The sequence below is a fragment of the Eutrigla gurnardus genome (genome assembly GCF_963514095.1).
Source record: "Eutrigla gurnardus genome assembly, chromosome: 8".
Classification (NCBI taxonomy): domain Eukaryota; kingdom Metazoa; phylum Chordata; class Actinopteri; order Perciformes; family Triglidae; genus Eutrigla; species Eutrigla gurnardus.
Window position 1 is genome coordinate 19,479,165 of NC_139922.1, and position 27,571 is coordinate 19,506,735.

At 41.5% G+C, this 27,571-nt stretch overlaps 2 protein-coding genes across 4 annotated transcripts; both read right to left on the reverse strand.

Moving 5' to 3' along the window:
- Positions 1–3,688: 3,688 nt before the first annotated feature.
- Positions 3,689–11,786, reverse strand: LOC311017533 (uncharacterized protein). Of its 3 annotated transcripts, none has more exons than XM_084015940.1 (7): positions 11,696–11,786; positions 10,136–10,489; positions 9,828–9,908; positions 9,566–9,646; positions 9,155–9,253; positions 8,986–9,023; positions 3,689–3,818 (listed from the first exon to the last, which is right to left on the reverse strand). In XM_084015940.1, the coding sequence occupies exons 1-7, from the start codon at positions 11,733–11,735 to the stop codon at positions 3,813–3,815; spliced, it is 699 nt and encodes a 232-aa protein (XP_083872066.1). In that variant the 5' UTR covers positions 11,736–11,786; the 3' UTR covers positions 3,689–3,812. The 3 variants fall into 3 exon arrangements, with proteins under 3 accessions (XP_083872066.1, XP_083872065.1, XP_083872067.1); XM_084015939.1 differs by having other exon boundaries at positions 3,757–3,891; XM_084015941.1 differs by lacking the exon at positions 9,828–9,908 and having other exon boundaries at positions 3,757–3,891.
- A 1,263-nt stretch (positions 11,787–13,049) lies between these two features.
- Positions 13,050–25,406, reverse strand: LOC311017532 (uncharacterized protein). The gene is made up of 6 exons (XM_084015938.1): positions 25,047–25,406; positions 23,985–24,335; positions 23,694–23,759; positions 23,270–23,368; positions 23,101–23,138; positions 13,050–16,881 (listed from the first exon to the last, which is right to left on the reverse strand). The coding sequence occupies exons 1-6, from the start codon at positions 25,084–25,086 to the stop codon at positions 16,732–16,734; spliced, it is 744 nt and encodes a 247-aa protein (XP_083872064.1). The 5' UTR covers positions 25,087–25,406; the 3' UTR covers positions 13,050–16,731.
- Positions 25,407–27,571: the final 2,165 nt, after the last annotated feature.

A 27,571-nucleotide genomic window follows, 5' to 3' on the forward strand; every position in this document is an offset into this window, starting at 1 on the left:
TGAAACTAGCGTAGTAGCGTGTTTGTAAAGGTGTGTTCAGCAGTTTTCTAAACTCTCTGGGTCTTTTATTTTTTATTGGCCCCATACGTACACATATTATGAACTGCAAAGGTTCCCCTTCAGGTTTATCGCTCCACCTGCACCCTGTGTTGAACTTTTAAAGGATAGTCTCACAATTTCTTTAAACCATGTTTAGTTCCAAACTAAATCTAACCAGACGTGCCATTTTCAAAGACATTTTCATATTCTTATCCAATCAAATTGCTGCCATAGGGTTTCCAAAATGTAACTTCGAGTTCACTGCCTCTGTAACACTGTAGCCCTGAGAGGTCACTGAGACTGTGATAATGAAAGAATCTGACATAAATGCCAAATATAGCCCTCCCTATTTAGATTTTTTTCAGTTGACAGTCAGTAAACAAAAAAGCTTTCTGCATTTGACAATCATGTAACTGCATTTAAAAGCATCTTAAAACAAAATTGCTCGTGTTTTTTTTGCTACTTAAGCAAAGTAGCATATACTCACTTTACTGTAGAACACATTATTTATCTTTTTAAGTGCCTTGCCTTAGGGCACCGGAATAATAATTCTTCCTATTTTGTCTGTCCTTGGATGCAGGGATTCAAATGGGCAACTTTATCTCCACCTCTCTTCTGTATTTTGACCTCTGTCTTGCTCTCATGTTGTCGTCCCTCCACTAGTTTGGTGTGAGCAATCAGCAGACTACTGCTCCCTCAGGTGGTCACAGAGGAGCAGTGCATCCTTCAGACAAAATGTGAGGATGAGAAGCTTTCAGATTGCACTGAAACCAAGGAAACCATCGCTGTTGTCATTGTCTCTGCTGCAATGTTGGCATCCTTGAAAATGAGTTTCCCCATTCTGTTTGCTTTTTTGACATTTAATCAATTGTTTGAGAGAATTTGTGACTGATTTATTATTAATAATATCAACTAACAAAACAGTGGAGGTTGTAAAAACTGATGGGTGAATAGACAGAGCAGCTCACGTAAGGCAAAACAGGCCTTTAATGACTGATATTATTATTATTAGAACCACAAAGAGAACTTTCTTGAAGGGAACTCACTGTAGCTACAGACTTCCTCATTATGTCTGCATTGTGATGCAAATTCAACTATTAAAAAGACCTTTCTGTTCATGAACTACCTTAAAAAACTCAAATATTATTTATTCTGTTTTTACTGTATCATAAAGGGACAAATATTTAACCAAACTGAGGCCTCTAGCGAGTTGTTGGTGCCTGTTTTTCCTCCATGCTGCAGCACGAAAAACTGCTGTCAGGACACAGTGAAACATTTTATCTGCTTCACCCGAAGCCAAAGTGGGCATTTTCTTTTAAAAGTGGTTACCATTGGTTACAGGTGGCCATGTTGGAAGAGAGACGGCACAAACGATCCCTGTGGGGCCTCTGTTGTTTTTGCACTTTTGCCTTTTTGCTTCACAATCCTGAATATTTATTTAATCACTAAGTAACAAGCTGAATAATATTTTTCTACATAATGTGTTTCTACGTAACAATGTGCAAAGTATGTTATTGTATTATTGTGTATTGAAAATTGACCGAGTCACTGAAATGTATTTAATGCAAATAATCCTCCAGATGAAGAATCATGTTTTTGATGAAACAGTCAGAGCTGACGATGCAAAGCAGGTAAAAAAAGTTGTTTTTTTTGTGTAAAATATTATTCTTCATCTTGAGGCTTTTTTTTTTTTTACATCAATGTTCTTCCTTTGATGTTATTTTCTGTCGAGTGTTAAAAGGGACTTTGTTGTATTTTGGAGTCTGGGTTCGTTTGAGTGTTGGAGCAGGAGAGCTGATGATGTGGACTTACAACAAACTCGTTAGCTTTCAAGTCGGGTAGGGTTTTGTTTTTCAAACAAAATGTGTTCTTTCCACCGGGCCATTCATCTGCACCCTTATGCATCTTGCAAGTAGACAACCATGGGAAAGAGGGGCAAAGCCAGTTTCATTAACGTGTTGAACTAATTAGCAGGGCTGCACCCAATAGTTTGAAGCTTCATTCATTTAACATTTGAATAAAGTTAAAGATGAGGCTAGACTAATCAGTCAGTGTTTCCACTCGCCGTGCACAAAAGAAGGCCTGCAGTGACGAGTTATATTCTTAAAGGATGTAATTGAATGAAAAATTAGAATTTAGGATTTTGTTTTGACTTTTTTTTTGTCATAATGCCATAAAATATGACGACAGACATTTGCTTCGGTACATGGAAGACAGAAAAGAGAAATTGTTAATTGTTTATTTTTTTTATTACAACAAATTTAATGGAAAACCATGTGTTTTCTGTCTCTCAAAACTCAACAACGCACATTAGTTCTTACTGAAGATGTAAAAAAAAAAAAAAAAAACTCACAAATATGTGTATTCCTTTTAAAAAGGCTTAGTAATTTCTTGAAAAAGCTGGACACTGTAATTTTTAGAGAACTTGATTCAAACTGCAGTAAATGGTGCACTTATTGGGGACTATTTTTAGCAGTGGATGAATCTACATGTTGTGCTAGTGAGTTTTCTGTGGCCCAGAGGAATAAGATAAGATCATGCTTTGACACTAAGATGTGCTAGTAGATACATTGATTGTTGGTTTTGGTCTTTTCATGAGACAATATTGACAATTGACAATAAGAAAAACAAAACAAACTTGCAACAACGGCATGTTCCGTTAAAGCCGGGGGTTTGGGTCGCATTTCTCTCTCCTGCAGTTTTCAGAAGTGAAGAAGAACCCACAACTTCAAGTTTGCACAGAGACACTTTCGAGCAGTCATGTATTTAAACTGTTCTCTTTGTGAAATTCATGTCAGGAAAAAGTACATTTTGCAGCAGGACTTCCGTTATCAACGTTGTTATATGAAAGATGTTCAAAGAGGAAGCACTATTACAAAATAACTACACATTAAATATAAGACTCTGCTTGAGAGTACAGAGCAATATTCCAAAGTAGACTTCTCTAAATTAGAGATTTGTAATATTGATTCTATGCAGCATTTATTCTGTCAGCTGACCTTCATCCTCCTCCTCCTCCTCCTCCTCCTCAATGTTTACCTGTAACGTGCCACAGCATTTATTTTCACCTCTTTTATCCAAACCTCACATGTTGTGTTTAGTTTGTTTTGTATCAGGTCATTATTATTATTATTATTATTATTATTCTTTTTGAACACAGACTGTAAAAGGGAAATATTTACCAAGTGTTTTGTCTTCCTTTTGTTATTGTTTTTGAATGTTAAGTTAAATTAATTTGTTTTTTGTATGTTTTTCTTCGATTTCTTTTTTATGGACAACGTGGACGAGCCATGTTGCAATTTGGCATGTGATGCAGAAAGAGAGAGAGAGAGAGAGAGAGAGAGAGAGAGATGCAGGGAACTTGTGAGAACAATTAATAATATATTTTGTAAAATGCATTTGCAGTGTCTTTTTGTGCTGCTGCGTCGGTGGTTACACTGCGTGGTGACAGTTTGGTATTCAACACAAAAGTGAAAGATTTGTGGACGACAATATTTTCTAAAAGATAAAGACCATATACTGTTTGAACTGCCAATGCTCGATTCATGTCAAGTTTATTTTCATTAAAACATGTGAATTACTACTTGAATTTGCCAAAGTTATTTAACAGATGTGCACATCAGCTGGGAGTCATTTGTGTTTGGAATCTAAATACTTAACGGTAATGTGTAATTTGTACTTTGGTAATTACCAGCCTTGAAGCTACAGCTGATGTAATGTAACAGTGGCGTACAGAGGAGTTGAAGCGTCTTCCACATGGCTGCTGTCCAAGCTCACTTCTGTCATGGGGACAGAGTAGACGACCTAATCTGCACTGCCACAGGGAGGCGCTGTTGATTGAGGAGCCCTGTACTGTGGGGGGGAAACAAGAGCTTTAATCCAGAAGTCTGAAAGAAACCAAAGAGAGATCAAAGCTTATCACTTAAGGATTGTATGTATGTAAGTATGTATGTGCAGGACGCCAGTCTATCACAGGGTTGACATGTAGAAACACACAAACATTCACACTCACATTTAGGCCTATGGGCAATTAAGAATCATCAATTAACCTATCCCCATCCTGCATGTTGCCTCCATGCTTGGACTGTGGGAGGAAGTCGGAGAACCTGGAGAGAACCCAGCTAACACAGAGAGAACCCAAAACCAACAGTGGTACCCACTACTGTACTATGACTTTTTAAAATATTTTTGCTATACTATGAATTTTTAATTTCTTTTCCAACATACTTTACTTTTCTTTTAGTCTTTTATAAACAATTGTGTGTCAGGTCAAATAGCGCAGGTTGATAGAAGACTGCGTGGAATACCTGAGTTTGACAATTTGATCCGGTAGAGTGCATTTTAATTTCTACGACCTAAATTGAAGAGGTCAAAATGTGCAAAGAAGCAATAGTCACATGTGTCAGGTCAAATAGCTAAGGTTCATAATAGTGTTTATAAGCACAGACATCATGGCTTAAATCCTTATGAAATTCATTAAGTTGTGAGGTGTCACATCCGATGACAATGTCAAATATATGGTGACATTTTTAAAGTCTGCTTGTTACGGCCTAAGAGCCGTCAGTGGTTGTGTGTGGTTGTGTGTGGGTGTGGCTGCTCTCCTCTCTGTGCTCCTGTGTCCTCCAGGTACTACCCTCCCCCGCCGGAGCAGGTGTGCATGGCTGTCTCCAGTTGTTAATCAGGGGAATGATTTAAGCTGGAGCCAGAGCTGTGGCTGGAGCCAGTGGGTCAGATGATGGGGTGTTGATGCGCAGGTGAGCACATGAGCACTTGTGGTCTGGTCATCTAGGTGTCACTAAAACATATGACCGGATTTTGAAACATTTCTTCTGGCCAGGCATGAAAGCTGAAGTTGTGCGTTTCTGTAAAACCTGCAGTTCATGTCAGATTGTCGGTAAACCAAACCAGGTCATCCTGCTCCACTGCGCCCAATTCCTGCTGTTGGTGAGCCGTTCGAGCATGTCATTGTAGACTGTGTTGGGCCATTGCCCAGAACAAAGTCTGGTAACCAGTTTCTTTTAACAGTGATGTGTGTGTCAACCCGTTTTCCTGAGGCGATTCCTTTAAAGAAAATCACTGCTTTGGCAGTCACTAAGGCGCTGACAAAGTTCTTCACAACCTTTGGGCTGCCAAGAGTTGTGCAGACAGATCAGGGTACAAACTTCCTGTCTAGAACTTTCAAGCAGACCTTAGAGGTCTTGGGTGTCTCTCACTCGGTGTCTAGTGCGTACCACCCTCAGTCACAGGGTGCTCTTGAGCGCTGGCACCAGACCCTTAAGTCCATGCTAAGAAAATACTGTCACGACACAGGGAAAGATTGGGATGAGGGTGTGCCGTTCGTTCTCTTTGCCATTCGAGATGCAAAGCAGGAGTCCCTGGGTTTTAGTCCTGCTGAGCTTGTGTTTGGTCACAATGTGCGGGGCCCGATGAAGGTGTTGAAAGAGCAGTTTATGTCTGGCTCTGCAAAGACTAATGTGTTGGACTTTGTTTCACAGTGTAGGGAGCGTTTGCATTGTGCAGCTTCGCTGGCGAAGGAGGCCCTTCGCTCCTCACAAGGTAGTATGAAAAAATGGTATGACAGGAAAGCAGTTGAGCGACAGTTTCAGTCAGGTGATAAGGTGCTGGTTTTATTGCCTATGCCTGGATCTGCCCTCACTGCCCGGTTTTCAGGCCCATATGTAGTGGAAAGCAGAGTTTCAGAGACGGATTATGTCATCCACACACCAGAACGCAGAAAGAAAACCCGGATGTGTCATATTAACATGTTGAAGCCTTATCATTCCAGAGAAGCTGCCAACGGGGAGAGGAAAAGCACTCTGGAGATGGCTGTGCCAGACATGAGCTCGGCTTCCATGGTCTGTGGGGTGCCTGTGTCGGAGGATGATTTGTTGGTGCCTTCTGATGGTGTACAGTGTGGTAGGCTGACTAACTCGGAGTGTTTAGCTAACATGGAGCCACGTCTCTCCTATCTTACTGAAGTCCAGCGAGGTGAGGTGCTCGGCTTGTTGTGCTCATACCCCATGCTGGCGGGTGACGTGCCATCATGTACGAGTGTGTTACAGCATGACATCGATGTTGGTTCTGCTCGCCCAATTAAACAGCATGCCTACCGCTGTCCCATAGAAAAGCGAAAGCAAATGGCGAAGGAAGTTGACTATCTGCTAAGAAATGGCTTAGCCAAGCCTAGTTGTAGCCCATGGAGTTCCCCCTGCTTGCTGGCTCCTAAATCTGATGGTACACCACGGTTTTGCATGGATTTCCGCAAAGTCAATGCAGTGACTGTGCCAGATTCATTTCCACTTCCCCGCATGGAAGACTGTATTGACAGCCTTGGTTCTGCTTTGTTTATCACCAAGTTAGACCTCCTTAAGGGATACTGGCAGGTTCCATTAACCCCCAGAGCATCTGACATTTCAGCCTTCGTCACACCGGACCACTTCATGCAGTACACTGTGATGGCATTTGGCATGAGGAACGCACCCGCCACTTTCCAGCGTCTCATGCACATAGTGTTAGGGGTAGTACCCAACTGTAATGTGTATCTTGACGACGTGGTAGTGTACTCTGATGACTGGGAGAGTCATATGTCGAGCCTGAGGGTAGTGTTCCAGCGGCTGGCTGAGGCGTCATTAACCCTTAACCTTGCCAAGTGTGAGTTTGGTAAGGCTACTGTCACCTACCTAGGTAAACAGGTTGGTCATGGGCAGGTCCGTCCGGTTGATGCTAAAGTAGCTGCTGTGTTGGCCTATCCAGTCCCTACTACTAGGCGTGAGCTCCGACGGTTTTTGGGAATGACTGGTTATTACCGTTGTTTCTGTAAAAACTTTTCTGTTGTGGTGACTCCCCTGACTAAACTGTGCAGTCCGGCTGTTCCTTTTGTGTGGACTGGTGAATGTAGCCATGCCTTCGAGGCTGCTAAGTCCCTTCTGTGCAGCGCTCCCGTCTTGGCTGCTCCTAATTTCTCTCTTCCCTTCAAGCTCGAGGTGGATGCAAGTTCCTCTGGAGCCGGTGCAGTGCTTTTGCAGGACGGTGCAGACGGGGTGTGTCATCCGGTGTGTTACTTCTCGTCGAAGTTCAAACGGCACCAGATGAACTATTCAACCATCGAGAAGGAGACGCTGGCGATGCTGCTCGCCCTGCAGCACTTCGAGGTGTACGTGGGTTCAAGTCCATCACCGGTAACGGTATACACCGACCACAACCCTCTGGTTTTCCTGGCCCAGATGTATAACCACAACCAGCGGTTGATGCGGTGGGCCCTGCTCGTACAAGGTTTCAACATTGAAATCAAGCATAAGAGGGGATCTGAAAACGTGGTTGCTGACGCGCTCTCCCGTGGGTGAGATGGTGACAGTTTTATGGTGATGGACATGGTGACAGTGTTTAGTTGTTAGCTTGTGTGAAATTTGACTTGACACTGGTGTTGTTATTGGTTGTTGGGTGATGTAGATCCCTTCTTCTCATATCATCAAAACAGTGGTTTGTTCTTATGGGAGGGGGTGTTACGGCCTAAAGGCAGGAACACACCGGCCCAACCGTTGGACGTCTGAAGCGTTTGGAGAGGCTCGGACGAGGTCGGGAACACATATGTTTGGTGTGTACAGCTGCGTCGGAAGCTTTCGGAGCCGCGCGGATGTTGTCTGATCAGACTGAGCATGCGAAGTCTGAGGAGGTGGGCTGTTGGACGTCTGAGCCATTGGATACTCTGATTGGCGGTGTGCTAGCGAATCAGAGTATCCAATGGCGGTGTGTGGGCGGGGCGGAAGTGACGATGGTAAACTCCGTATTACTCGTTCCCTACTGAGACGACGTCTTCGTAAAATAATGAGCCCGAGAGCACACAACGCGAGTGTCACCCTAGCCAGAGTCATCTTTCCAGAAATGCCAAGTATTTAGTCCACAAAGGTCTTCTCGAGTCGAACGAATACTGAACCAAGACTGTGTGTGCATTGTTTTTATCTGCACTCCGTTCCGTCATTTCCTGTTTTCCTGTTTTGGAGTACTGGCACGAGACTGGCGCCACCCGCTGTTAAGGAGGCTTATTGCATCTCGCGCAAGCGCAGAACTTACACACTGCTGTGTGGTCGGAAGCACGTCGAAGCGGTGTGTAAAACGCAACTTTTCTGCCGAACGGGTCAGACGAGAGGCAACAGAGTGGGCGGAGAGTGGTCAGATAAGGCAGTTGGACGTCTGGGCGGTGTGTGGGGGCCTTAAGAGCCGTCAGTGGTTGTGTGTGGTTGTGTGTGGGTGTGGCTGCTCTCCTCTCTGTGCTCCTGTGTCCTCCAGGTACTACCCTCCCCCTCCGGAGCAGGTGTGCATGGCTGTCTCCAGTTGTTAATCAGGGGAATGATTTAAGCTGGGGCCAGAGCTGTGGCTGGAGCCAGTGGGTCATCCAGCAGCGTCCATGCTGCATGTGTGTTTCGAGAGCGGGAGCAGACTGAACCTTCCAGTGTTTTTGTTGCTAGTGGAAGCTTACTTGTGTGGTGCCACCGGCTTCCCTGTTCTTTTAAAGGGAAGCTTGTTTTCTGTTTGTGTTTTCACTTTGCGTGCTCAAAGCGTGAGTCAGTGTGTTTTCTTGGCAACATAATAAAGTCTTAAACTGATTTGGGAGTTAAGTTTCCTTTTTTGTAATGTGTTACTCCCCACAGCCCCTAGACCTCCCAGGGGACGTAACACCGCTATTAACAAATAATGTATGCAAAGAAGCAGGCAGGGTGTCTAATTAACACTGAAGCTTTTGGATTCCATCCTATCTGCACATTAAACATGTTTCAAAGAGGGAGGAGGATCTCATTTCCTCTGCCGTACAATAAAAATGTGATTTTAGCAGGTGGAGTCTAAAGATTCTGTTTTCTGGACTAAAGCAAAAATAAAGTCTGTATAAATATCAGGTGGTTTCCACAAACACTAATGATGTGGGGATGTCCCAGATGTACTTAAACTCACCTCTATGACATCATCATACAGACATTCGACAGGAGATTCTGAAAAACATTGTGTTCAGAAGATTAGGTCTGCTGCTTAAACATCTGGCAGAACGCTGTTTGTGTGTCGTTGGTGTTTTGTTTCTGTGAAGAGAGTTTGTCGTGCGTGTGTTTGTGTCCTGTCGCCTCACCTTTGGGTTTAGTGGCCTTCTTTATGAAGAAGATCAGCACAAGTGCTACAGCGATCGTGAATATGACGATCAGAGTGAGACGCACATACAGCTCAGCACCTGTGGTCATTTGAGCAGAGGATCACGTTTGTTTTCCACTTCCTGGTTCATCATAAAATATCTGGACTGATGAGTACATGTGTAACCCATTCATGTTTTTTTTTGCCAACTACTGGTCATGTCAGCTAAATATTTAAATCATTAAATCAAAAGGTCCTGAATAATAACTCTATCCATGCAAGCATACATACTTGGCTTAAATACAAACTTTTCCAATTAAAAATAATTTGAATTTTAAAAAATATATAGTGTACTAGCACAGCCGTTGATAATACAATGAGCATGAGGGCCAGAGTCAGACCTGCAGCATACCTGTTTGAGCTGAGGAACAAGTTGATGAGACACACGTTGAATTAGGTCGGACAGTCTGGTTTGGTTCTGAAGAGATTGGAGCTGTGAAACATTAAATCAATAGGTCCTGAATAATAACTCTATCCATACAGGCATACATACTTGGCTTAAATACAAACTTTTCCAATTAAAAATCATTTGAATTTTAAAAAATATATAGTGTACTAGCACAGCCGTTGATAATACAATGAGCATGAGGGCCAGAGTCAGACCTGCAGCATACCTGTTTGAGCTGAGGAACTAGTTGATGGGACCCATGTTGAAACAGGTCGGACAGTCTGGTTTGGTTCTGAAGAGATTGGAGCTGTGAAACATGAAAAAAAAAGTCTGACAGTCTGAGTTTTTCAGATATTTTACAGATGAAATTATGTTAAGAGGAACATTTATCAGGGTGTACAATGATGAAAAAATGCTGCTCTTTAATTGTTAGACTAAACATTTAATAAAATGTAAATGTTAATAACATTAAGTTATTTGAAACAAGAGCAGCTATCAGTAAACAATTCATTCCAAGGCTCTCAGGAAACTCACCGTCTTTAACTCTGATCTCAAACTTATCGTACATTGGCGAGGCTGAAAGAGATCTGTGCAAACCACATCTGTACTTTCCTGCATCAGACCTAATCAGCTTTGTGATGCTCACATACAGAATTGTGGAAGATACTGGATAAGTCCCTTCTTCATATGCAATGCTGTATCTGCCACTCTGAGCTTTTACATCATCCGTTTGTAAGAGAAAGTCTGTTTCTTCACATTCTTCCTTACAGAAGATCTTCGTCCTTGCAGAGAAATAGAAATAGCATGCAACTGTGATGCTTCCTCCTTCAGTTCCTGTATGGATGTTGGTTTCAGCACTGATGACACCAGTGTTTCTGTCCCGCAGTGCTGCGGAAAATATGAACAATCAATAGTTATATGCAGTCTATTACAGGGCCGACATGTAGAGACAGACACCATTCACACTCAAATTTACACGCAATTTAGAGTCATCAGTGAACATCCCGATCCTGCATGTCTTTGGACTGTGGGAGAACCCGGAGAGAACCCATGCTTACACGGGGAGAACATGCAAACTCCACACAGAAGGAACCCGAACCAGGCTGCAACAACTTAGACATAAGAGGATGGGGGGCTTTAGCTCCTCCTAGCTGAGTGCCTGGTGTCCCTGAGCAAGACACCTCACCCTTGTCAGGTTCGGGGCAAACGGAGACTCGGAAAAAGGGGGTGAGGACCCAAATGCAGTTAAAAAGGTTTTATTTCAATAACAAACTAAATACAAAACCAAAAACTAAGACAAAAAACAAAGTATCAAACCAGGAAGACCTCAGGGGCAAAAACACCAGTCATGAAACACTTGTGAAAAAGGAACCAAAACACGAAGAGACACGGGAGGCAGAAACAAATAAATCCATGGACATGACGTGGTGCAGCAGACAGGGAGTGACAGACAGCGACAGCGACAACGACAATGACCCAACAATGAGACAGGGGAAACACACAGACTATATACACAGGGAGGCAGGGAGCTGACGAGGAACAGGTGAAACACAACAGGGCAGGCATGGTAATCAACACGAGAGGGTGGGGGAGTCAAGACAGCGGAAACAACAAGGACCAGGAAGTACGAGACAGGGAATCACGAGGGCAAAATTACAAAATAAAACAGGAAATCAAAATCAAGAAAACACAGATCATGACACACACAGATCATGACAACCCTAATTGCTCCTGACGCGCTTGCTGTCGCCCTGCGTGGTTGACTCTGCCGTCGGTGAATGAATGTGTGTATGAATGGGTGAATGTCAGTCATTCCTGTAAAGCGCTTTGGATAAAAGCGCTATATAAATGAGGCCATTTACCATAAGAGGATGCTTCAATCATAACATTCTATGCTCTTTTACACTATTTTAATCAAGTAATTAATTATGATTTATGATTGGAACAACTTGACACACACTGTGGCCTCTAGTGTTGACCAGCAACATGTCCTGAAGTGATGACGCGACGAAACAGACTCCAACCGTGAGAAACTGTTTAAAGTTTAAGAAAATAAAAGATAACAGTATAGAAACAGAAAATTCATGTACTCACAGAGGAAGAAGAAGCAGATCAAGCTGTGATGGACGTTCATGTTTGATGTTGATGGCTAAATGCAGCCTCTCTTCCGTCTTCATTGCCAAAGCAGGAACTCTACTCTCCTTCCTTCCTTATTTTGTTTTTTTCCACTGCAGACTCAATTGACCGCACGTATGATTGCACATCAGAACTGTGTTTGTTTGTAACTTCAAGCTGTGTTGATGTCGTGTTTGCAGCATTACCAGAGTGAGACACACACGCAGCTCAGGTTCTGTGGTTGTTTGTTAAATGCATATCAAGCTGTATGGGAGAAGACTTACACTATCTATTGAGGCCATGAACTCATTTTTACAATGTTAACTGAGATAATGAATCAAGTGATAAGTACTGTCATTTTCTTGTAGACTTCCATGCAATAACCCTAACCCCCTAACCCTGTAGAACCAGCTTGCATGGTGAGTGGGTGTCTGCTGGGAGTTTTAAACACTGGTCCAAGACCTAACCCCAACCCTGACCCCAACCGTGCACAGTTTGGAGTGATTGGTGTGAGCACAGGTGGTGGGTAAGTTGTTGCACTACTGGAACACCTCCTTAAGTACCGGTAGGCTGCCTCCCTTTAGCTGGCTTCTCTCCACTCTTGTTGATTTTGAATGTGTTTCAAAAAGACACAATTTTACTGTTCACCAAAGAATACTTAAATAAGATTCTTCTATGTTCATAATTGGATTAATTTCCCCTGAGTTATTTACCCCCTTTTCAACAGACATTTTCAGTGATTCATTGTTTGCCGTATGTAATTGAGGTCTTGGCGGATTTCCATAAGATATTGTCAGGCAGTCAGATTTTGGTGGCCTCTTACCTACACTCTCACCCCACCATATATATATATATATATATATAAATATTAATATATATATATATATTGTAGTGGCACCTTCAAAGCAAATTAGGTGACACTAGTCAGCAGGGAGTCTGATCTTCGATGCGTGTCCACAAACCAAAAAGGCCTTGCTCATGTCTCAGTTAACTCAAAAAATGTTAACTCACAATCAAAAGATGTATGTATATATATATATATATATGTATATATATATATATATATATATATACATCCATCCATCCATTTTCTACCACTTATCCTGTATTCAGGGTCGCGTGTGTATATATATACACACACATGTTATTTGTGGTTTGGTTTCCATCACTTCTTCTCTGCAGAGATTGCTGGTTGAAACTAATGTAGTAGCGTGTTTGTAAAGGTGTGTTCAGCAGTTTTCTAAACTCTCTGGGTCTTTTATTTTTTATTGGCCCCATACGTACACATATTATGAACTGCAAAGGTTCCCCTTCATGTTTATCGCTCCACCTGCACCCTGTGTTGAACTTTTAAAGGATAGTCTCACAATTTTTTTAAACCATGTTTAGTTCCAAACTAAATCTAACCAGACGTGCCATTTTCAAAGACATTTTCATATTCTTATCCAATCAAATTGCTGCCATAGGGTTTCCAAAATGTAACTTCAAGTTCACTGCCTCTGTAACACTGTAGCCCTGAGAGGTCACTGAGACTGTGATAATGAAAGAATCTGACATAAATGCCAAAAATAGCCCTCCCTATTTAGATTTTTTTCAGTTGACAGTCAGTAAACAAAAAAGCTTTCTGCATTTGACAATCATGTAACTGCATTTAAAAGCATCTTAAAACAAAATTGCTCGTGTTGTTTTGCTACTTAAGCAAAGTATATACTCACTTTACTGTAGAACACATTATTTATCTTTTTAAGTGCCTTGCCTTAGGGCACCGGAATAATAATTCTTCCTATTTTGTCTGTCCTTGGATGCAGGGATTCAAATGGGCAACTTTATCTCCACCTCTCTTCTGTATTTTGACCTCTGTCTTGCTCTCATGTTGTCGTCCCTCCACTAGTTTGGTGTGAGCAATCAGCAGACTACTGCTCCCTCAGGTGGTCACAGAGGAGCAGTGCATCCTTCAGACAAAATGTGAGGATGAGAAGCTTTCAGATTGCACTGAAACCAAGGAAACCATCGCTGTTGTCATTGTCTCTGCTGCAATGTTGGCATCCTTGAAAATGAGTTTCCCCATTCTGTTTGCTTTTTTGACATTTAATCAATTGTTTGAGAGAATTTGTGACTGATTTATTATTAATAATATCAACTAACAAAACAGTGGAGGTTGTAAAAACTGATGGGTGAATAGACAGAGCAGCTCACGTAAGGCAAAACAGACCTTTAATGACTGATATTATTATTATTATTAGAACAACAAAGAGAACTTTCTTGAAGGGAACTCACTGTAGCTACAGACTTCCTCATTATGTCTGCATTGTGATGCAAATTCAACTACTAAAAAGACCTTCCTGTTCATGAACTACCTTAAAAAACTCAAATATTATTTATTCTGTTTTTACTGTATCATAAAGGGACAAATATTTAACCAAACTGAGGCCTCTAGCGAGTTGTTGGTGCCTGTTTTTCCTCCATGCTGCAGCACGAAAAACTGCTGTCAGGACACAGTGAAACATTTTATCTGCTTCACCCGAAGCCAAAGTGGGCATTTTCTTTTAAAAGTGGTTACCATTGGTTACAGGCGGCCATGTTGGAAGAGAGACGGCACAAACGATCCCTGTGGGGCCTCTGTTGTTTTTGCACTTTTGCCTTTTTGCTTCACAATCCTGAATATTTATTTAATCACTAAGTAACAAGCTGAATAATATTTTTCTACATAATGTGTTTCTACGTAACAATGTGCAAAGTATGTTATTGTATTATTGTGTATTGAAAATTGACCGAGTCACTGAAATGTATTTAATGCAAATAATCCTCCAGATGAAGAATCATGTTTATGATGAAACAGTCAGAGCTGACGATGCAAAGCAGGTAAAAAAAGTTGTTGTTTTTTTTTGTGTAAAATAGTATTCTTCATCTTGAGGCTTTTTTTTTTTTTACATCAATGTTCTTCCTTTGATGTTATTTTCTGTTGAGTGTTAAAAGGGACTTTGTTGTATTTTGGAGTCTGGGTTCATTTGAGTGTTGGAGCAGGAGAGCTGATGATGTGGACTTACAACAAACTTGTTAGCTTTCAAGTCGGGTAGGGTTTTGTTTTTCAAACAAAATGTGTTCTTTCCACCGGGCCATTCATCTGCACCCTTATGCATCTTGCAAGTAGACAACCATGGGAAAGAGGGGCAAAGCCAGTTTCATTAACGTGTTGAACTAACCAGCAGGGCTGCACCCAATAGTTTGAAGCTTCATTCATTTAACATTTGAATAAAGTTAAAGATGAGGCTAGACTAATCAGTCAGTGTTTCCACTCGCCGTGCACAAAAGAAGGCCTGCAGTGACGAGTTATATTCTTAAAGGATGTAATTGAATGGAAAAATTAGAATTTAGGATTTTGTTTTGACTTTTTTTTTGTCATAATGCCATAAAATATGACGACAGACATTTGCTTCGGTACATGGAAGACAGAAAAGAGAAATTGTTAATTGTTTATTTTTTTTATTACAACAAATTTAATGGAAAACCATGTGTTTTCTGTCTCTCAAAACTCAACGCACATTAGTTCTTACTGAAGATGTAAAAAAAATAACCTCACAAATATGTGTATTCCTTTTAAAAAGGCTTAGTAATTTCTTGAAAAAGCTGGAACCTGTAATTTTTAGAGAACTTGATTCAAACTGCAGTAAATGGTGCACTTATTGGGGACTATTTTTAGCAGTGGATGAATCTACATGTTGTGCTAGTGAGTTTTCTGTGGCCCAGAGGAATAAGATAAGATCATGCTTTGACACTAAGATGTGCTAGTAGATACATTGATTGTTGGTTTTGGGCTTTTCATGAGACAATATTGACAATTGACAATAAGAAAAACTAAACAAACTTGCAACAACGGCATGTTCCGTTAAAGCCGGGGGTTTGGGTCGCATTTCTCTCTCCTGCAGTTTTCAGAAGTGAAGAAGAACCCACAACTTCAAGTTTGCACGGAGACACTTTCGAGCAGTCATGTATTTAAACTGTTCTCTTTGTGAAATGCATGTCAGGAAAAAGTACATTTTGCAGCAGGACTTCCGTTATCAACGTTGTTATATGAAAGATGTTCAAAGAGGAAGCACTATTACAAAATAACTACACATTAAATATAAGACTCTGCTTGAGAGTACAGAGCAATATTCCAAAGTAGACTTCTCTAAATTAGAGATTAGTAATATTGATTCTATGCAGCATTTATTCTGTCAGCTGACCTTCATCCTCCTCCTCCTCCTCCTCCTCCTCCTCCTCCTCCTCCTCAATGTTTACCTGTAACGTGCCACAGCATTTATTTTCACCTCTTTTATCCAAACCTCACATGTTGTGTTTAGTTTGTTTTGTATCAGGTCATTATTATTATTATTATGTTATTCTTTTTGAACACAGACTGTAAAAGGGAAATATTTACCAAGTGTTTTGTCTTCCTTTTGTTATTGTTTTTGAATGTTAAGTTAAATTAATTTGTTTTTTGTATGTTTTTCTTAGATTTCTTTTTTATGGACAACGTGGACGAGCCATGTTGCAATTTGGCATGTGATGCAGAGAGAGAGAGAGAGAGAGAGAGAGAGAGAGAGAGAGAGAGAGAGAGAGAGAGAGAGAGATGCAGGGAACTTGTGAGAACAATTAATAATATATTTTGTAAAATGCATTTGCAGTGTCTTTTTGTGCTGCTGCGTCGGTGGTTACACTGCGTGGTGACAGTTTGGTATTCAACACAAAAGTGAAAGATTTGTGGATGACAATATTTTCTAAAAGATAAAGACCATATACTGTTTGAACTGCCAATGCTCGATTCATGTCAAGTTTATTTTCATTAAAACATGTGAATTACTACTTGATATTTAACAGATGTTTGTGTCCGAGTCTTTACAATTGCACATCAGCTGGGAGTCATTTGTGTTTGGATTATCCTGAGCAGCTGAGACAGTGTGAACCCCAAATAACAATCTAAATACTTTAACGGTAATGTGTAATTTGTACTTTGTTAATTACCAGCCTTGAAGCTACAGCTGATGTAATGTAACAGTGGCGTACAGAGGAGTTGAAGCGTCTTCCGCATGGCTGCTGTCCAAGCTCACTCCTGTCATGGGGACAGAGTAGACGACGTAATCTGCACTGCCACAGGGAGGCGCTGTTGATTGAGGAGCCCTGTACTGTGGGGGGAAAACAAGAGCTTTAATCCAGAAGTCTGAAAGAAACCAAAGAGAGATCAAAGCTGATCACTTAAGGATTGTATGTATGTACAGTGTTTCCCCTACCATTGTACAGGCCTGGCGGGGTCGCCAGGCCAAGGAGACCTGCCGCCAGGCCAAAAAAAAAAATCAATATGCCAAAAATAAGCCACCTATCAATTCATTCATAAATCAATAATCATTTACATTAGGAGCGCCTCCGCGCAGCCAGTGGCGGCGCCAGAGTATTTTTTCTGGTTCAACTACGGTGGGGCTAACTCATACGACGGTGGGGCTCAAATCAATGTCAGAATTTCAATGTGAATATATAACAACACCCAGTGGCGCTGCCAGCCGGAATCCAGTACGCACTGGGAGGACTTTTTCTGAAGGTGGAAAAAAAAATTGATGCTGCTGAACCGGGCCGGATGCAGCTGCATTTGAGAGGACGATCGCGCGTGTGTGCGCAATTACGCATAGCGTGTGTTGGCCCCTCTCCACTACACAATACAGCTCGGCTCTAGTCTTGTAACCTCTCTGCTGCTGAGCACTGTGGGCCGAGCCGATGCACGTCTCTCTCCCCGGGCCGGCAGAGTTATCATACCGTACTGTGCGTGCGTGTCCAAGCGTGTGTGTGCGTGCGTGGAGTGCTCACAAGCGTGCGCTTGTGTTTAGGTCGGGGATGGAGGGCACAAAAAACTATTTGCACCGGGGCCTATCACCATGATATACACTACTGATTTCACTGATACTGAAAACATTAGATTTTTTCTTAAAAAAGTATTTTTCCATTTGTTGTTGTATTTGCCGTTTCTGTGCGCACATTGAAATTGAATCCTGGCGGCGGCGCTGACAACACCCTCCCGCAGCTATAAACACGCACACAGTGAGAGACAGAGACAGCGAAACGTGAATAGTTACGTTAACAGCCGGGACCCGAGTGGTCATCTTCCCCTGCAGGTGTCAACGGTGCGTCCGTAGTTTTATCCAACACGCCCGCCACCGCCATCTGTTGTTCCGTCCGACGACGTTTAAAAACAAATGTATCCATGATCAATTTTAACCAGCTTACTAACGTTAACTTAACGTGAGTGTCTATAAGCCGCTAACGCGAACTGCTAGAGCCAGGTAGCTTACAAACTAGTAGCCTGCTGTCTCTGTGTCGAACATACACTAAAAGCGGGCTCACATGAGTGACGTTGACGTACGGACAGTACAGTCTGTTAATGAACCCAGATCAGTGACAGTTGTCATCGCAGCTGCCTGAATGCCGTTACGACGTGACGTGGTGGTGCTGTTGGACTCCGCACTTTTCACATGGGAGAGAGAGGGGGATGTGACATGTATCAAAGGATCTCCAGCCGGGATTCGAACCTGAGGCTGCTGCATATATGCAGACATGGGGGGGGGGGGATATGACTAAGCCTTTTTATAACTATTTTGCACTCACTACACTCAGATTTTGATTGACACGCGATATAGAAGCATATGTTAGGACTTTTACATCATTTTTACAACATTTTATAAATTTTGTTGATTTTTCACTTTTGTTTCGACATGACTTTTTTTTTCCCTGAAAAAATTGATCATGGCTTTTTATGGCTGTTTTGGACTCACTACACTGAGACTTGGTGCATCAAGCGATATGAGCGGTTTTTATGACTCTTTAACAATTTTAAATATTTTTTTATGAATATATCCTGACTGACTTTTTCATGAATTTTCGACGTGCTATAGTATGACTTTTTTTGGGGGGGGGGGATATGCCTAAGCCTTTTTATAACTATTTTGCACTCACTACACTCAGATTTTGATTGACACGCAATATAGAAGCATATGTTAGGACTTTTACATCATTTTTACAACATTTTATGAATTTTGTCGATTTTTCACTTTTGTTTCGACATGACTTTTTTTTTCCCTGAAAAAGTTGACCATGGCTTTTTATGGCTGTTTTGGACTCACTACACTGAGACTAGGCGCGTCAAGCGAGATGAGCGATTTTTATGCCTTTTGAACAATTTTAAATATTTTTTTATGAATATATCCTGACTGACTTTTTCGTGACTAAGCCTTTTTATAACTATTTTGCGCTCACTACACTCAGATTTTGATTGACACGCGATATAGAAGCATATGTTAGGACTTTTACATCATTTTTACAACATTTTATAAATTTTGTTGATTTTTCACTTTTGTTTCGACATGACTTTTTTTTTCCCTGAAAAAATTGATCATGGCTTTTTATGGCTGTTTTGGACTCACTACACTGAGACTTGGTGCATCAAGCGATATGAGCGGTTTTTATGACTCTTTAACAATTTTAAATATTTTTTTATGAATATATCCTGACTGACTTTTTCGTGAATTTTCGACGTGCTATAGTATGACTTTTTTTGGGGGGGGGGGATATGCCTAAGCCTTTTTATAACTATTTTGCACTCACTACACTCAGATTTTGATTGACACGCAATATAGAAGCATATGTTAGGACTTTTACATCATTTTTACAACATTTTATGAATTTTGTCGATTTTTCACATTTTTTTTCGACATGCTATAGTATGACTTTTTTTTTCCCTGAAAAAGTTGATCATGGCTTTTTATGGCTGTTTTGGACTCACTACACTGAGACTTGGTACATCAAGCGATATGAGCGATTTTTATGACTCTTTAACAATTTTAAATATTTTTTTATGAATATATTCTGACTGACTTTTTCGTGAATTTTCGACATAGCATGACTTTTTTTAACAATATGATCAAGGCTTTTTATTTTTAAAGATTATTTTCTTGCATAGACACCTTTGTATTTAGCGGTGGATAGAGAGGAAACATGGGAGAGAGAGGGGGATGTGACATGTATCAAAGGATCTCCAGCCGGGATTCGAACCTGAGGCTGCTGCATATATGCAGACATGGGTAAATGGCATGCACTCTAACCACTCAACCACCTGCCTGCCTGCCATGAATAAGCCTTATTATGACTGTTTTGGACTCACTACACTCAGATTTTGATTGACACGCGATATAGAAGCATATGTTAGGACTTTTACATCATTTTTACAACATTTTATGAATTTTGTTGATTTTTCACCTTTTTTCCGACATGCTATAGTATGACTTTTTTTTTTCCTGAAAAAATTGATCATGGCTTTTTATGGCTGTTTTGGACTCACTACACTGAGACTAGGCGCGTCAAGCGATATGAGCTATTTTTATGACTCTTTAACAATTTTAAATATTTTTTTATGAATATATTCTGACTGAGTTTTTCGTGAATTTTCGACATGCTATAGCATGACCTTTTTTTAACAATATGATCAAGGCTTTTTTTTTTAAAGATTATTTTCTTGCATAGACACCTTTGTATTTAGCAGTGGATAGAGAGGAAACATGGGAGAGAGAGGGGGATGTGACATGTATCAAAGGCAGTGGCGGCGCCAGAGTATTTTTTCTGGTTCAACTACGGTGGGGCTAACTCATACGACGGTGGGGCTCAAATCAATGTCAGAATTTCATATATAACAACACCCAGTGGCGCTGCCAGCCGGAATCCAGTACGCACTGGGAGGTCTTTTTTTGAAGGTGGAAAAAAAAATTGATGCTGCTGAACCGGGCTGGATGCAGCCGCATTTGAGAGGACGATCGCGCGTGTGTGCGCAATTACGCATAGCGTGTGTTGGCCCCTCTCCACTACACAATACAGCTCGGCTCTAGTCTCGTCACCTCTCTGCTGCTGAGCACTGTGGGCCGAGCCGATGCATGTCTCTCTCCCCGGGCCGGCAGAGTTATGATACCGTACTTTGCGTGCGTGTCCAAGCGTGTGTGTGCGTGCGTGGAGTGCTCACAAGCGTGCGCTTGTGTTTAGGTCGGGGATGGAGGGCACAAAAAACTATTTGCACCGGGGCCTATCACCATGATATACACTACTGATTTCACTGATACTGAAAACATTAGATTTTGTCTTAAAAAAGTATTTTTCCATTTGTTGTTGTATTTGCCGTTTCTGTGCGTACATTGAAATTGAATCCTGGCGGCGGCGCTGACAACACCCTCCCGCAGCTATAATCACGCACACAGTGAGAGAGAGAGACAGAGACAGCGAAACGTGAATAGTTACGTTAACAGCCGGGACCCGAGTGGTCATCTTCCCCTGCAGGTGTCAACGGTGCGTCCGTAGTTTTATCCAACACGCCCGCCACCGCCATCTGTTGTTCCGTCCGACGACGTTTAAAAACAAATGTATCCATGATCAATTTTGACCAGCTTACTAACGTTAACTTAACGTGAGTGACTACTGACACTGCGCGCAGCACAGTAGACTTGCTCCGCAAGACGCGCGGCCGCAACAATCCTCGCCGCGCGCTCCCGCTACGTTCTTCTTCGTGTACTTTACGCGCTTGATGTTGTTCTGATGCCGCTCTGCCTCGTTAAACCACCACGATGTCGCTTTCTACTTTGAAAACACGGCAAGTTTACACTGTATTTTGTGGGGTTAGGGTGCGGAACAGGACATGCATTTATAAGAAAAATGCCGCTGTGTTTCTCCGTCCAAAATCCGCTTTCCTCGCGCTACCTGCTCGCACAGATCCGCTCGTGCGCACATTCGCTGATGCAGGTCGAGTGTTGTCGAGAAATATATGCAGAGACGGCGCTCCTTCAAAACAACATCAAGCCATGCGTGTGTAGTATTAGGACGTAATGACGTATGTACAACCGGCTAACGAGCCAAAGCCTGTTTGGGCTGGAGCAGTGTGAATGCAAGCCGCGGGAGACCCCCCTGGGGCAGTGCCGAGGCACGCTACTGATTGTGCCCTTAGGCAGCCTATGTTAATAAAATGAGCTTTGTTTTTTGATAAGCTGTGGAACTCTGAGTTAACCTATTTCCCCCTGAATTTCTATGAACTATCAGGCTGTTGAGTAAACCTATAACTTATATTTTACTTGATAAAATAAGACAATATATGCACTCATATGTCGTTTTTAGTGTTTTACAGTATCTGTAGCTATTAATGTGATGCTCCTCATTTTCCAGCCATATTTTTCCAGCCCCTAATTTTGGATAATTTCCATCAACCGGCACCTTAATAAGTCACTCTCTCCTTGAATCCTTGAAAACCTTGAATACACTCTGGTTGAACAAAAATGTTGAATGCAAATATAATAATTGCAGAATTGCAGACTGCTTGCTGTGCCACCTGACTTAATCCAACTGCACCAATACACCATCCCACGCGTCTCGTCTGTTTAGGGTTTTTTCGGTGGGTACTACCGGGCCTGAAAAAAATTCTAGGGGAAACACTGATGTACCGTATGTATGTATGTATGTATGTATGTGCAGGACGCCAGTCTATCACAGGGCTGACATGTAGAGACACACAAACATTCACACTCACATTTAGGCCTATGGTCAATTAAGAATCATCAATTAACCTATCCCCATCCTGCATGTTGCCTCCATGCTTGGACTGTGGGAGGAAGTCGGAGAACCTGGAGAGAACCCAGCTAACACAGAGAGAACCCAAAACCGACAGTGGTACCCACTACTGTACTATGACTTTTTAAAATATTTTTGCTATACTATGAATTTTTCATTTCTTTTCCAACACACTTGACTATTCTTTTTTTTTTTAAGTTTTTTATAAACAATTGTTTGTCAGGTCAAATAGCGCAGGTTGATAGAAGACTGCGTGGAATACCTGAGTTTGACAATTTGATTCGGTAGAGTGCATTTTAATTTCTACTACCTAAATTGAAGAGGTCAAAATGTGCAAAGAAGCAATAGTCACATGTGTCAGGTCAAATAGCTAAGGTTCATAATAGTGTTTATAAGCACAGACATCATGGCTTAAATCCTTATGAAATTCATTAAGTTGTGAGGTGTCACATCCGATGACAATGTCAAATATATGGTGACATTTTTAAAGTCCGCTATTAACAAATAATGTATGCAAAGAAGAAGGGTGTCTAATTAACACTGAAGCTTTTGGATTCCATCCTATCTGCACATTAAACATGTTTCAAAGAGGGAGGAGGACGTCTCATTTCCTCTGCCGTACAATAAAAATGTGATTTTAGCAGGTGGAGTCTAAAGATTCTGTTTTCTGGAACTAAAGCAAAAATAAGGTCTGTATAAATATCAGGTGGTTTCCACAAACACTAATGATGTGGGGATGTCCCAGATGTACTTAAACTCACCTCTATGACATCAGCATACATACATTCGACAGGAGATTCTGAAAAACATTGTGTTCAGAAGATTAGGTCTGCTGCTTAAACATCTGGCAGAACGCTGTTTGTGTGTCGTTGGTGTTTTGTTTCTGTGAAGAGAGTTTGTCGTGCGTGTGTTTGTGTCCTGTCGCCTCACCTTTGGGTTTAGTGGTCTTCTTTGTGAAGAAGATCAGCACAAGTGCTACAACGATCGTGAATATGACGATCAGAGTGAGACGCACATACAGCTCAGCACCTGTGGTCATTTGAGCAGAGGATCACGTTTGTTTTCCACTTCCTGGTTCATCATAAAATATCTGGGAGCATAACTGGACTGATGAGTACATGTGTAACCCATTCATGTTTTGTTTTTTTGCCAACTACTGGTCATGTCAGCTAAATATTTAAATCATTAAATCAATAGGTCCTGAATAATAACTATCCATACAAGCATACATACTTGGCTTAAATACAAACGTTTCCAATTAAAAATCATTTGAATTTTAAAAAATATATAGTGTACTAGCACAGCCGTTGATAATACAATGAGCATGACGGCCAGAGTCAGACCTGCAGCATACCTGTTTGAGCTGAGGAACAAGTTGATGAGACACACGTTGAATTAGGTCGGACAGTCTGGTTTGGTTCTGAAGAGATTGGAGCCGTGAAACATGAAAAAAAAGATACCGGTATGTTACAGATGAAATTATGTTAAGAGGAGCATTTATCAGGGTGTACAATGATGAAAATATGCTGCTCTTTAATTGTTGGACTAAACATTTAATAAAATGTAAATGTTAATAACATTAAGTTATTTGAAACAAGAGCAGCTATCAGTAAACAATTCATTCCAAGGCTCTCAGGAAACTCACCGTCTTTAACTCTGATCTCAAACTTATCGTACGATGGCGAGGGTGTAAGAGATCTGTGCAAACCACATCTGTACTTTCCTGCATCAGACCTAGTCAGCTTTGTGATGCTCACATACAGAATTGTGGAAGATAGAAAATTCCCTTCTTCATATGCAATGCTGTATCTGCCACTCTGAGCTTTTACATCATCCGTTTGTAAGAGAAAGTCTCTTTCTTCACATTCTTCCTTACAGAAGATCTTCGTCCTTCCAGGGAAATAGAAAGAGCATGGAACTGTGATGTTGCCTCCTTCAGTTCCTGTATGGATGTTGGTTTCTGCACTGATGACACCAGTGCTTCTGTCCCGCAGTGCTGCGGAAAATATGAACAATCAATAGTTATAATCTGTTCAATCAGTCTGTGACCAAGGTGGTATCACAGGGCCGACATGTAGAGACAGACAACCATTCACACTCAAATTTACACACAATTTAGAGTCATCAGTGAACATCCCGATCCTGCATGTCTTTGGACTGTGGGAGAACCCAGAGAGAACCCACGCTTACACGGGGAGAACATGCAAACTCCACACAGAAGGAACCCGAACCAGGCTGCAACAACTTAGACATAAGAGGATGGGGGGCTTTAGCTCCTCCTAGCTGAGTGCCTGGTGTCCCTGAGCAAGACACCTCACCCTAATTGCTCCTGACGCGCTGGCTGTCGCCCTGCGTGGTTGACTCCGCCGTCGGTGAATGAATGTGTGTATAAATGGGTGAATGTCAGTCATTCCTGTAAAGCACTTTGGATAAAAGCTATATAAATGAGGCCATTTACCATAAGAGAATGCTTCAATCATAACATTCTATGCTCTTTTACACTATTTTAGTAAATAAGTAATTAATTATGATTTATGATTGGAACAACTTGACACACACTGTGGCCTCTACTGTTGACCAGCAACATGTCCTGAAGTGATGACGCGACGAAACAGACTCCAACCGTGAGAAACTGTTTAAAGTTTAAGAAAATAAAAGATAACAGTAAAACAAGAGGATGATAGAAACAGAAAATGAATGTACTCACAGAGGAAGAAGAAGCAGATCAAGCTGTGATGGACGTTCATGTTTGATGTTGATGGCTAAATGCAGCCTCTCTTCTGTCTTCATTGCCAAAGCAGGAACTCTACCCTCCTTCCTTCCTTATTTTGGTTTTCCCCACTGCAGACTCAATTGACCGCACCTATGATTGCACATCAGAACCGTGTTTGTTTGTAACTTCAAGCTGTGTTGATGTCGTGTTTGCAGCATTACCAGAGTGAGACACAAACGCAGCTCAGGTTCTGTGGTTGTTTGTTAAATGCATATCAAGCTGTATGGGAGAAGACTTACACTATCGATTGAGGCCATGAACTCATGTTTACAATGTTAACTGAGATAATGAATCAAGTGAATTAATAGTATTCGCGGATGACACAAATATTTTCTGCTCGGGGAGTGACTTGAACCAACTTGTGGAAACAGTAAATCAGGAATTGGCCAAACTTCAAGTGTGGTTTAACATAAATAAATTATCACTAAATCTTGGAAAAACTAAATACATGCTATATGGGAAAAGAGGCTGCAACAACAGTCCCAACATTCAAGTAAACGGAGTTAATATTGAGAGGGTCCGTGAGAATAAGGTTCTGGGAGTGATTATCGATGACATGTTAAGTTGGAAGCCACACATAGCACAATTAAAAAGGAAGTTGGCCAGGAGTGTGTCCATACTTTGGAAAGTACAAAAAATACTAAATCAAAAAGCACTTCATCTGTTATACTGCGCACTAGTCTCTCCGCACCTGCAATACTGTGCAGAGGTGTGGGGACACACATATAAAGGCTCCACACAGCCCTTGTTAATTCTCCAAAAAAGAGCCTTGAGAATCTTACACTACGCCAACTACAGGGCACACACCAATCACTTATTTATTGAATCAAGAATACTCAAACTATATGACTTAATAAACTATCGCACAGGACAAATGATTTACAAAGCATCAAACAGAACTCTCCCCCAGAACCTGCAAAAACTCTTCATACACAGAGAGAGACACAATCTTAGAGGGGACATGATCTTCAGGCAAAGGAAGGTACGAACTACATTAAAATCATTTTCCTTATCGGTCACAGGTGTTAGACAATGGAATGTGTTAGAAGAAGAAGTCAAAAAAACAGCAACACTGAGTGGCTTTAAGAAGAAGTATGTAAATTCAACTGTTGACCGGTACAGACTATTGCATGTGAGTTGATAAAGGTCTGAGGCACGAATCAGCAGACATGGTGTTATGACAGGATGGGAGCATAACAAATGACAGTGATGATTAATAAAAATTAAAAAAAAATTTAAATTTAAAAAAAAAGGGCTCCCACACCATCCCAACAAATAGTAGCTACACTGAACTGTTTTGTTCTCTGTCGATTGGACCCCCTTCAGACTTTGTTACATGCTATAAGATGAGACTGCTGTTCACTCGTGATGAACAAATATGGACACGTGTGCAGACACACACGTAATCTGTATGCACTGGACTTCAGCTCTCTGTATCACCTACTGCTGTAACATGTTATGTCAAATGTCACAAGTGAAAGAAAATGTTATGTCAAGCGAAAAATGCAAAAGACAAGAAAAGATTATGATGTTGATTTTTTTTTTTTTTTCCCTGTGGGTAATGGGGGCGGGACTAGATAAGCCTCGGCTTCTCCCACTTTCCCTTTCGGCCATGTGTATTTTTACTGTGTGAACAAAGATGTGTGATGATGATTTAACGGACATGCCCGAAATAAACAAATAAATAAATAAATAAGTACTGTCATTTTCTTGTAGACTTCCATGCAATAACCCTAACCCCAACCCCAACCCAAACCGTAACCCCAACCCCAACCCAAACCGTAACCCCAACCCTAACCCCAACCCTAACCCCAACCCCAATTATCACATTTTTGCTTATATCTTGGGAACGAAGGGTCACAGAGAGTGGTGGCGTCTAAACTAATTCAACCCTTCTGAACACACTAGGCTTTGACCCGAATTTCTATGACTTACCGCTCCGGAGATAAAGCCAGAACAAAAAAAATCATTACCCTAATTTTCACATTATTGCTTAGATCTCGGGAAGAGAGGGTCGAAGAGACTCGGAAAAGAATGTTGTCTAACCTAAATCGACCCTTCTGAACACACCAGTTGTTAGCCTGTGTCTCTACGACATACCGTTCCAGAGATACAGCCAAAATAAAAAAGAAATAACTTTAACCCTAACCCTAACCCTAACCCCCTAACCCTGTAGAACCAAATATCATGGTGAGCGGGTGTCAAATGGGAATTTTAAACGCTGCTCCAAGGCCTGTAGAACAAGCTGGCACAGTTTTAAACGCTAGTCTAAGGCCTGTAACAGCAGTTTCACGGTATGCGGTTGTCTGCTGGCAGTTTTAAACGCTGGTTCGAGGCCTGTAGTACCGGCTGACATAGTGAGTGAGTGTCTGCTGGCAGTTTTAAACACTGGTGCGAGGCCCGTAAAACCAGCTGGCACCGTGATTGGTTGTCTGCTGCAAGTTTTAAACGCTGGTCTA